At 36.7% G+C, this 12,274-nt stretch overlaps 1 protein-coding gene across 1 annotated transcript in view; it reads left to right on the top strand.

Moving 5' to 3' along the window:
• tio (zinc finger domain-containing protein tiptop) overlaps positions 1-11,657 on the top strand; it is a 172,449-nt gene extending 160,792 nt beyond the window's left edge. The window contains exon 3 of the mRNA XM_072531412.1: positions 2,646-11,657. Within this exon, the coding sequence (XP_072387513.1) occupies positions 2,646-5,925 (3,280 nt within the window). The 3' untranslated portion in view covers positions 5,926-11,657. The remainder of the gene's footprint in view (positions 1-2,645) is intronic.
• Positions 11,658-12,274: the final 617 nt, after the last annotated feature.

Raw genomic sequence — 12,274 nt, 5'->3', positions numbered from 1 at the left:
GTTTCTTTTGTCTTATCTACCGAGTGCATTTTTTTTGTAGTGTTGTCATTGTTATTATATTGCAATATGGATAAATTCTCTCGAGACAATAATTGTTGCAGCTTTAGAAGATGTCGGCGGTCAGCGTAAAGCTACAAGAAACATTGCTGTAAGCCTCTGGATTGTGTAAGAAATATGACGAGAGTTGAAAGAGACTGGTTTTCTCGCTTAAAGACCTGTGCCATGTGAAACAATACTTTAATAGCTGAAGATAATCGTTTTTTCGCTACTAGTGCTTTGAGAAACCGAACGATCACGGCAGTTTCCTTTTGAAATCATCAGAGATTATGGTACTGCTGCCTATATCTCAACCTAAGGTTCACTGTTGAAAGTGCTAAATCCAGTTCATAATTCACCAATTATAATTGCACTGGGATCACACTACATAAGCTCAGTTCAAAGTATGTATGTTGAATCATGTGAACTATTCCTTCAACTCAGGAGAGAATACCTTAGCCTTGTATATTTCTCAAGAGTATCAGCTAACCCACAGATACCTGTATTATAAAAACACATTTACAGATAGATTTCCATCGATGTTTAATTGTGAAAGATTGGATCCCCCATTTTATCATCGAGTGAAAGCAATGTTACAAAGCTTAGACACAATAATTCCACCCACCTCTTTCCACTTACCTGTTACTCTCCATCCGTGTTATATGTCTGAACCATGCTATTTTTTTCTTAATAAATTTAATTAAGGCTTAGTTTTAAGTCTGTTTCTTCTTTTTTCGTCTCTAAGTCTGTACTTCTTGCTCCTATCGATTTTCTGAGGTGGTCCATCTCCTCTGCTTTTATCCTACTGATATTTTTTGATTTAAATCCATTTTTTTGCTCTATATGTCAATATCGGCCTATATATTGTTTCATATATTAACATTTTCGGTTTTCTTGATATTTGTTTGTTGTTAAGTAATTCTCTATTTAGTTCATGAAATAGTTTTCCTGTACTTTGTAGTATGTTGTTGAAATCGTCCTAGATACTTCCTTGGTTATTTATTACTTTTCCAAGGTATTAGTATGTGTTTGTATGCTAAATTGTACTTCAATTTTTTTGATGTTTCAGCAAATAGTACCATGTCATCTTCTTCTTCTTCTTAAAATGCCATACACCAAAGTGCGTAGGCGACTATCTCATTACTAGAATTCTGTTCTTGGCGGCGTGACACAGCTCGTCTGTATTGTGTATTCCTGTCCATTCTTTAATATTCCTTAACCAGGATATTTGTTTACGGCCGGCTCCTCTCCTACCCTCTCCTACGATCTTCCCTTGTAGGATTAACTGTGGTATTTCATATTTTGCTCCTCTCAATATGTGCCCAAGGTAACCAATCTTGCGTTTTTAAATTAATTCAAAGAGTTCTCTTTCCACGCCGGCTCTCTTAAGGACGTCATCGTTTCGAACTCTATCCACCCAAGGTATGCGCATCATTCTTCTCAATGACCACATTTCAAATGCTTCAAGTTTGTTGATAGATGTTTTTTTCAAAGTCCACGTTTCCATGCCATAAAGCAAGATGGACCATATGCAGCACTAGACCATTCTGTAGCGTATTTCGAAATTAAGGTTTTGATTACATAGGAGCGGTCTGAATTTCACAAAAGCTTGTCTTGCCATTTGTATTCGGGTTTTTATCTCTTGTTGTGGATCCGATTGGTCATTGATTGTGGTGCCAAGGTATTTAAAAGTTTTCACGCGTTTTATGCGATCGTCACCTATGCATATTATCGGGTTTGTCATCTGCATATGTCATCTGCATATACACATATCTCTGAATTTATTATTTGTATTCATCTCATTAGTATTTTGTAAAGGTTCTCTAACATTCTTTCACTATCTTATATATTACATTTATACAAAGTACTGTGCTTAAACTAAACTACCTCCTTGTTTCAAATGATTGCAATTGCATTTTTTGTTTTTATTGTGTTTTTATTGTGTTTATTCTTTTATGTATATATATATATACTTTTTTCGCTTATTTGTTTATTGTATCTAAATTAGCAGATGGCAAATAAATTAAGATCTTTAAAAAGTTCCTTAATAAAATCAGTATTAAGTAGGTTACACAACTTTTCTCTCCAGTTTGATCAAATCTCCGACATGTCATCCGCTTAATGGAACGCGTTTATTTTGAGAAAGCCAATGAAGTATCAATATTTTGCGAAATCTGTCAATGGTGATTAATATACGATCGTTTTGTTTTGATTCACAGACTTGAAATAACGAACCGGATATTTTAATAAGCAACATACATACAACACCATGATTCACGGCGTGTTGTAAAAATTTACTGCAAAATACAGTATATTTTATACGTTAATAAGAAATTTAAAGAAAAAAGAAAGTAAACAAACGGTGCTTTATGTTTTGAGTCACGTTGGAATATTTGTGAATACATCATATGCACTACAAGTAACTCTAAATGTTCTAGAACGTTTATATCAAAATTAAATGTAAATATTTTGTTATTTTACTGCAAAGCAAAAAGCAAAATTAATTAAATGCTATCTTACTGGTATAAAAGAAAATATATTACAATATTTCTTGAACGTACTCAAAAAACAATGTTTAAATATACTAATGCCGTCTTCTGTTGTTTCAGGAATTCTCCGCCTCGCTGCAACTCTCGTGATTCTGCAGAATCCCCATCTCATCCCCGGTCTCCACTCGGCGACTCAGAGATGATGACCGAACGAGCAGCTTTGCTTCGAGGTATCCCTTTGGGCACGTCTCTAAGTCCCGTGGGAGTCGCCCTTCCACCGACGATACCTGGTGCAGCAGCCTTTTTGCCACCGCAGTCAGCCGCCATGGCTGCGTATTTGAATGCTGCTGCTGCAGTCGCTCAACAGTCTCATCGGCTGATGATGACATCGCCGCTACCGCCGAGCTTTCCTAGGGCTCCTATTTCTCCGTTGATATCGTCTTCCTCATCACCGCCAGGAGCATTCAATCATTCTCCGGTAGATCAGCCTATGCAGTCGCCTACTGGTGATGGTATTTTGGACTTTAGCAAAAGAAGTCATAATAAAAGTGATACTGGTGATAGCGATTCCGATGTTAACTTTGGAAAACCAAGTTCTCCATTAGCGGGAGAAACAGGAGCTCCTTTGGACTTATCAGTGAGCAGTCGAAAGCGTATATCAGAAGAAGTAATGACGCAACCGTTGCCCAGGAAGCAGAGGACTGAGTTTAAGCCAACGCTTCCGCAGTGGCCACCAAATATTGGTGCGTCTCATTTGCCGTATTTTGCAGCAGCAGTAGCTGCGGCTGGATTATCTCCAAAAAATAATTCTGCCGATCTTTGGAACGGTAAAATGAAACACGTACCTTCAGCTCCCAACGAGGCTACTAAAGCTCTAGAGAAGATGAGCGAATTAAGCAAGCTTGGTGGTGAAGACCTTTTCAGAACTATAGCAAATGCAGCTCCAGTTAATTCAGCGAGCAACAGACACAGCGCTTGGCAATCTCATTGGTTGAACAAAGGTGCTGAACAAGCCAAAGATGTACTCAAATGCGTGTGGTGCAAACAGAGCTTCCCGAGTCTAGCGGCAATGACGACTCACATGAAAGAGGCCAAACATTGTGGTGTTAATGTTCCCGTCCCTTCAATGCAATCAAGTAATCTTATTCCTCAGCCTCCTATTTCCTCTCCTTCGAATACTAATACTAGTTCTTCTTCTACAAATTCTACAAAGCCAAATCAGAATGATCTTAACATGTTAATCAAAGAAACAATGCCTTTGCCGAGAAAATTGGTCAGAGGCCAGGACGTATGGTTAGGAAAAGGTGCTGAACAAACTAGACAAATTCTAAAATGTATGTGGTGCGGACAAAGTTTTCGATCATTAGCAGAAATGACTAACCATATGCAACAAACGCAGCATTATACCAACATTATCTCCCAAGAACAGATAATTTCTTGGAGATCCACTGATGATCCAAAGGGTGGTGGGGGAGGAGGTAGTTCTGCTGGTGGACCAAATCCTCCACCCGGTGCAACTAGCAGTCACGTGAGTGCTGTTCTTACGTGCAAGGTTTGTGATCAAGCTTTCAGTTCGTTAAAGGAACTTAGCAACCACATGGTGAAGAATTCACACTACAAAGAACATATTATGAGGTCAATAACGGAGAGTGGAGGTAGGCGGAGACAAACTAGAGAGAAACGAAAAAAATCTTTACCAGTAAGGAAGTTGTTAGAGTTAGAGCGAGCACAACACGAGTTCAAAAATGGGGATAGTGGTGGTATTTTAGAAAAGATGAGAGATTCTACTGGAGCTGGTAGGATCACGTGTGAAAAGTGTGGCAATAAGATTGAAACGTCCCTATTTGTAGATCACATTCGACAGTGCGTCGGAGGTATGACTAGTAACCAAAGGAACTTTTTGAAAAACGCTTTAATGTCCAGTAGTATTTTACCCCCTGAAAGTCCAAATAGAGAAAAACTAAAAACTCCTTCAGATAAATCCCCTTCACCTCAACAAAGATCTCCCTCCGTTAGCGACGTTAGTGCCAAAGAAGCAGTAACGCCTGAGAATAATAACGTTTCGTCACCTTCAGTATTAAATGCAATTGAGAAACTGATTGAAAAGAGTTTTGACTCACGATCAAGGCAAAGTGCTAACTTTCCTGGCCACGGGCCTTCTCAAGCACCAATGGGTAGCAGTATATTAAAAAGACTGGGTATAGACGAAAGTGTTGACTACACAAAACCTCTAGTCGATGCCCAAACAATGAATCTGTTACGAAACTACCACCATCAGCAACAAAATCAAATGTACGGACGGCGGGAAAGAAGTGGAAGTGAGTCAAGCTCGATGTCTGAAAGGGGCAGCAGTAGAGTCGATTCTCTTACTCCTGAAAGAAAAATGGAACCGCCTGGAATACCTATGACTAGTACACCTAGATCCACACCCGATATCAAAAGAGAGAGGTCTCCGTTTGCCGAGAAACTTAATAGTGCCAATGATACAGAAAACGAACAGGTTATAGTTAAAAAGGAGGTAGAAGAAGAAGAACGGACGCGAAGTGATAATTTTCCGGAAGTTAAAGTCAAACGCGAAGTCAACGAAGCTGAAGAAGAGGATCGTAGTAGTTTCCATAGTAACGGTGATATTTCTAAAGAAGAGGACGAGAAAAGACGGACACCCGTTACCAGTCCTCGTCAACCATCTGAGTCTGGACAACCTAACAGTCCTTGTAGAAATTCAACGGGAAGTCCAGCTAGTAGTGAGAGGTCTGGTACGCCTAGAAGTACGAACGGTGATAGAAAACAACCGGGAGGCAGCTTAGGTGCCCTAAGTTCAATGTTCGATAGTTTATCTGGCTCCAGCTCGGCCAATGATTCGGGCCAAACGGGAAATAAGCGAGGATCTAGCCACCCTTTAGCAGCTTTGCAAAAGCTTTGCGATAAGACTGAAACTCACACAAATAACAGGAGTCATTCCTCAGCGACCGTCGTTAATCCATCTGGAAATGCAAACAGTACTACGACAGCCAGCGGTACGACTCCAGGTGCAATTTTAGCCTTCAGCTGGGCTTGTAACGATGCTGTGATGACGTCTGATTCCATCATGAAGTGTGCTTTTTGTGACACTCCCTTTATTTCCAAAGGAGCCTACCGACACCATCTGTCCAAGATGCACTTTGTGAAAGATGGCGTGATACCTGATCCTGTAGCCCTAAAGACTTCCCAACCCTCCGGGTCTTCCAGTGCCGGCGTACCGCTAAAAAGTACCACTGTGATGCCTCCTAGCGTGTCCAGCGGCTCAGCTTCCGCGGGCGCCAAGAGCCCCCCCGCTCCAGGTGGTTTTGAAGAGAGCCCGCACTCGAAGTTTCTTAAGTACACGGAGCTAGCCAAACAGTTATCTAGTAAATATGTGTAAATAGTGTTCATTTCTGAGAAACATTCCTATTTTGTAAAAGTGAAGATAGTCTTGAAGGCAGTCGCTTTGAGCGGCATTTTGTGATGTTATCATATCGTAAATTCAAACCAATAGTAATAAAATGTAGTGTTTAGTATGTATATTCATTGCGGAATTACAAGAATCTCAAGTGATTATAATTGTTATACGAAAAAGTATGTATATAATTACGAAATAAGACAGTATTGTAAGGATGTATACTTTTCTCTTTATTAGGGAAAACCCGTCGGGCGGAACCAGAAACTATACGTCACAAATTATTTAATATATAAATATAGTGATGTTTCTAGTGTCAAAATTGTAATACGTACTATGGACGTGTAGATTCCGGTTCGGCCTCTGATCACGAGTATTCCAGTCCCTAATTATTTAGATGTAAAAATATATAGTAGAAACGGACGTTGCAAAATTATTTATACCAACAGATACATAAAAGAAACGAATTCTTTCAATTGTAGAAAAAAATTAAATTCTTTTTTAATATTATACTCTAATTTTTGTACTTTTTAGCACTGCCATATTAGTATATTTCAAAGATGTGATTTGTAATAAAATATTTAAAAAGTTTATTATGACTTGTTATAACTGAAAAATTAGTGGCAAAAGTATATCAAGAAATGAATTAAAACCACGAATGAGCAATCTCAGGCAATTGAAGTACTATCTTCAAAAGATCTCTTTCAGGCAGAAGTACTTTTCAATGATTTTAGTGGATCAAAAATAACTGAGGAGCATAAGGCATCCAAAAGTTTAAGTCCAGCTTTCCCAGCTTGCGCTAAGTCTTGCCAATGCTTCATGCTTCCTTACCAATGCTACTTTTCTAGATACCACTACACCTACCTCACCTTCTCACCTTCTCTTGAGGATTTCAGCTCAAAGCTTTCTTTTTAACAGCAATATCTGGTTTTCTAAGAGTATGATCAGGCCACCTCGACTGCCGTTCGCTTATCTGCATTTCAGCACTAGTTTGCTGCATCCACAATTCTTCGTTTTGAATGGTTTTCGGCTACCAAATATTTATCTTTCGTCAGAAATAACGATTTATAAATGCTGGAGCTGTGGTTATATTTTTCTATCAACTTTCCAGGTCCCACTAGATTTGACAGCATCGTCTTAACGTTGGAGATGCAAAGCTTGACATTTTGGGGATATATTTGTTGCCCCAGATAAGCTAGAGCTGAAAAAATGGAGCGTCTACCTTTCTAATACAACTTTTAACATCATCTGGAGACCCTCAATCCGTTATTACACTTCCTAGATATAAAAAAGCGTCGACTACCGTCTACCGCTTTCATCTCGAACATTCCAAGGCTGGTCTATATTTGCTGCATTCAATCTCTTCTTCTTGGTCTTAGGAGCATTAATACTAAAACCTGCAGCTTCAGCTTCTCCCCTTAACGTATTTAATTTAAGTATTATATCGGTTAAGCTTTGCCATAAAAGACAGATGCCGTCTAAATTTTTGTGCCCTGTCACATAACAGGATTCAGCACTATTAAAAACAAAGTGGCAACCATAATGCAGCTTTGCCTAATTCCAGCGTTTGTGATGCACTGCGTCGATATTTCACAGAATCAAGTTTCGACAAACTATTTAAATCTGTTTAGTATATTTCTGGCAAAAATTTTGATGGACACCCAGAATAAGCTAATGTCTCTTCAGTTATTACATTTCTTAATATGTCCTTCTTTGGGAGTTGATTCAGCAGGAATGTTATTTGCTCCAGGGACTTTTCAAGCCATTTTTATTTGGTCTTCAAAACGAATCTCCAGAGATATCTTCTGATCTAAAGGAACATCCTCTGTATTTTCTAACTTAAATTATTTACCATTCTCCTTTCGGTTTAAAAGTTTTCGAAAGTGATCCTTTTACCTATTAAGCTGTGATTCCTGAGTTGTTAAAAGCGCAACCTCACTACTTTTCACTTGTCCTTCTTTATTAAATTTCCAGTTTGAAAGATTTTTAGTAACGTCATACAGCTTTTTAGAACTTCTGATTTTTGCTGCCGATTCAGTTGCTCTAGGCTGGCTAGCAATCCATTCTCTTTTATTTAGACGTACATCTCTTTTTCTTTATTAAAATATATTCCTTTTGTACTGTCATTCATTCTGCCTGTATTTTATTATGATTTAGTTTCTGTTTTATTTTCTTTTTTAAGTCAATTTCTTTTCATATAGATTCTGGCATCCAGTCTTTCTCTTGCGATATTTAAAGCCCAAGACACTTTCTCCGATTTCTGCATAAGCAGGATAGTAAGTAGGCAGGCAGTAATGATTTAGTCCCACTTTTTACTTTTGTTGTTAATGAAACGTACCAAGGGAGTTTTGTTCAAACAAAAAAAAAAAAAAAAAAAACACGGTGAATGTAGCCGAAGAAAAATTAATATGGAGAGAACGTTTGGTTGTTAATGACGACGGTTGAACAGGTATACCAAACAACTTGTTGGGATTTCACAATAATTATATAATTGTGTAATTGTAGTTTTTTCCTAACAAGATATTTTTTGTCGTGAAGGAGAAAACTCTTTATACGTGATAGCACTACCTGACCCATTCCGATTGGTATTATGTGTTATCTACCGAATAAAATTGGTAAGAGTAACGAAGTATCTGTATTTGTTGTTTATTACACTCCATTTGATTTAGCTCGCAACTACTTTGCTGCTTTATTAATACAGCATTCTTGCTGTGTTCTTCAGCTCTCAATTTTACTTTCTTCCTCTTTCTCTCATCTCTCTTGGTTGTACTTTATCTATCCATCTCTGGATGTAGGTCTCTTTTAATTTCTTCAGTTTTTCTCTGTTTGTTCGCCACTGCTCGAATGTCATTTATTTATTCTTCAATGTCTTCCTTAGCTTATTCCCGTTTATTTTTCTCTCCTGTCTTATGGATTTTCCATGCCCATCTGTTATCATCGTATCTGGTTACTTGACTGTCTATATATCTAACAAGAGCTAAAATACTATAAGAAAATAACAGTTGTATAGTAGCGATTCTCGATATTTAAGAATCTAGAATGGCTTTTATTGAACGAACTTTATTGAAGTGATTCACGATCCAAGGACATGGCAATAAAATTTGGTGGTAGCATTGATTAGCTTTTGATTTTTTTCTTTCTTTATATGAACACCTAAGTGTCCGTTCAAAGCAAAAGGTGAGTCGACAATTTGGAGATATCCCCTTGGACTGCGCCAATTATAATTTTTGTAGCTTATAGTCTCTTACTTAACTATGCAGTTATAATATACTTTATAAACCCAAGAATTCCGTATTCTTTTAACCCCTATCCTATTGCAATTATTTTTAATACCAACTACTACAGTTCAGAGCACGTCCAAGGTTCTAACTGCTCTTTTTTGTAGCCAACAGGATTATTTGAAATCCAAAGATTGAGCTAATTGAGATTATCTGTATTGCCAAATATTTCAGGCCCAAAAACTCTTATCCTGTTTTTTCTGAATGACTTCTAATGTTGTTTCTAAGTGACTTACATCAAAATTGATATAGAAAATAGTTTAAAATTACTAGAAGCTCCTAGGATGGGAAACATTTGAATATAAATACAGCCTGAATATTTTTGTTAGTTGTCTTAGTTTTAGTCATGCAGTTCATAATTTTGTCCCTTCTTTACTTCTTTTGATCTCTCTTATCTATTCTATACATTTTTGAATCTTTTCTTATTTGTTTGACCCCACCATCATCGTATGCTCTTGTTATTTATGTTTTTACAGCGTGCTTCTTAAACACATCTTTCTATTAGCCTTATGGTTTTTCTTTCTCCTATTCTGTTAAATTGTTGTAAATTAAGCATCTTTACTTCCCATTTCTGCTTCTTTTTGAAACTTAATTTTTCCACTCTTAAAAATGGTTGTCACCGAAGTTATTTCGTTGATTTCTGACATCTGATTCGTGGTTATCCATTACTTTCCGACTGTGATTCGGATGTCATCCTTTCTAGACCCTATCTATGTTGGAAACTGATCAGCGATGAGACCCATTTTTGGATCGTCAACTGTCGTACATTAACTTGACATACTCGAATGGTTACATCAACTAAACGTACCCGAATGAGTACGTCAACAAATAAAACTGTCGAATTTTGGAAGCTCCCAATCCAGATGAGAACCAATAGCGTCCAATCTATCATTAAAAAGTCACTATTTGGTGTGGATTTAGAGCTGGCGGTGTCAGCATTCCATATTTCTTTGTAAACGACGTTGACCAAGCCATTCATGTTACTTTCTTTTGGCCTGAATTGGATAATGTAGCTATATGCAAATAAGACACAATCCACAGCGGCCACTAAAGCCAACATAATATTTCATGCCATCAGGTAAATTAATCCTGATTTATGTATTAGTGTCATGGAAAATTGAACATCACGCGAGTCACCTAGCGAAGCGGCGTCGAATTTTTGAACGATGTCATATTCCATACATAATGGTGTCTGAAGGCCTTTTAAACAAATAAAAATTTCGACGATGTACCAAGCCCCATACGGTTATTGTCAAATTAAGGATACTATCTTTATGTAACAATAAAACACTGAAAACTTTTGTTTTCAAAACTTCCGCACTACAGCCGTTTCGGCAAAGTGCCCTTCTCAAGTGATCTTTTTTTGGTATGTGTTTACACTTTATAGTCTTTAACCGAATAGGCTGAGGAAAGGAGAACTGCTTGTCTTAAGTTGGTCATTCAGAATTATGTCTGTATTTTTTAATTTGTTGATTTCCATAGATCCTAATAAAGATAGCTCCAGGCCTTTATTTTGGATGTAAAGAATTTGAAATTCGTCATTACAAGAATAATTCTGGTCTAAAAGATGAAGTGCTGTTTTTATATTATTGAAAGCCCTTTTATGTTCTGCTATTCGTTTATTAAAATTTCTACCAGTTTGACCGATGTAAATTTTTGGGCAGTCGCCACATTTATACTAATAACTACTACATTTATAGTAGGTACTGAAAGATACTATCTTTACCTTGAGTTTAAAATTTTTCTTATGATGAAGCTGTTCTGGGTAGATTAAAAACCGGTGTTGTATTGTTTTGTTTTGTTACACGTCTGGTTCTGTTAATGATTTAACTATTTTTATCTTGAGCGTTCTTTGTACTTCTAGTAGTTTCTGGTGGAGCTGTATGTTCACCTAAAGATATGTAACATAATTTGTTTATGGTGTGGTTTATTATTTTTAAATTTTTTTTATTTAGATGAATTATTAGAATGATCTTATTAAAATACAAGCTATATGTTAAAACTAGAAGACCATTATTATTTTCAAAAAAAAAAAAATGAAAAATTAAATATAAATCAAATTCTTGTATGTATTTGTTGACGTACGTAATTTTGCTAGTACCCGCTTCATCTTATAGTTGTTGGTTACTAAACCAGGATTTTCCGAAATTGTAGTGGTGAAAATTTGACTTTCTCTTTGAGTATTTGATTTGATTGTACGAGGAGACAAAAAATATGAAAAAATAAATACAAACATTAAGTATACGTATATCGTAAACATCTCATCTTCCAACAAAGTTTTTAAAATGACTATTTATCAATAATAATTATTATAATATACTGAATAATACAAAAAATGTATACGCAAACTAGCTGATATTCATGGCGAAGCTCTTTTATGTTTTGAAAAATTTAACTTTATTTAATATTTTGTTGTATTTGATCGCAATGAAAGCTCAAATAAATACATGTTATGAATTATATGACTTTTATTTTTTTTACACAATGTATATCAGTGACATTAGAAGTGTTACACCCAGAAAGAATAATTTCTTGAACTTAATTTTTTCACAACAAGGTAGATTTACATCAAGAATGAAACGATAACGTTTTCAAAAATTTTTAATAACAAGTAATAAAAAAAATTAATAATGTATTTGGTGACCCCGTAGCTGAATACACTCCTGTATACGTCTAGTCATTGACAAAATGAGATGATCGATGTCTGCTTGTGACACTTCGTTCCAAGCATTTTGAACTTCATGTATTAACTGTGTCAGAGTCTGTGGAAAATGGTGCAAAGTGAACAGTCTCCTTACCATCATATTCCATACATGTTCGATAGGATTTAAATCCGGAGTACGGGGCGGCCACGGCAAAACATTAACGCCAGCTTCTTGGAGAAAGTCTCGGAGAAAGCCAGCGTTGTCTTGCTGAAAAAGGAAGTCTCGACGGCCGTCGAGATAAGGCAGTAAAGTGTTTTATAAGATGTCATCAACATAACGCGCAGCTGTCATATTACCTCGAATAAACACAAAGAGGTGATCAGCTACCATAGGCAATAGCCCCTCAAACCT

The sequence above is a fragment of the Diabrotica undecimpunctata genome, chromosome 5, assembly GCF_040954645.1.
Source record: "Diabrotica undecimpunctata isolate CICGRU chromosome 5, icDiaUnde3, whole genome shotgun sequence".
NCBI classification, from domain to species: Eukaryota; Metazoa; Arthropoda; class Insecta; order Coleoptera; family Chrysomelidae; genus Diabrotica; species Diabrotica undecimpunctata.
Note: the sequence above shows the minus strand (reverse complement) of the source record. Positions and strands in the feature narration are given on the sequence as shown.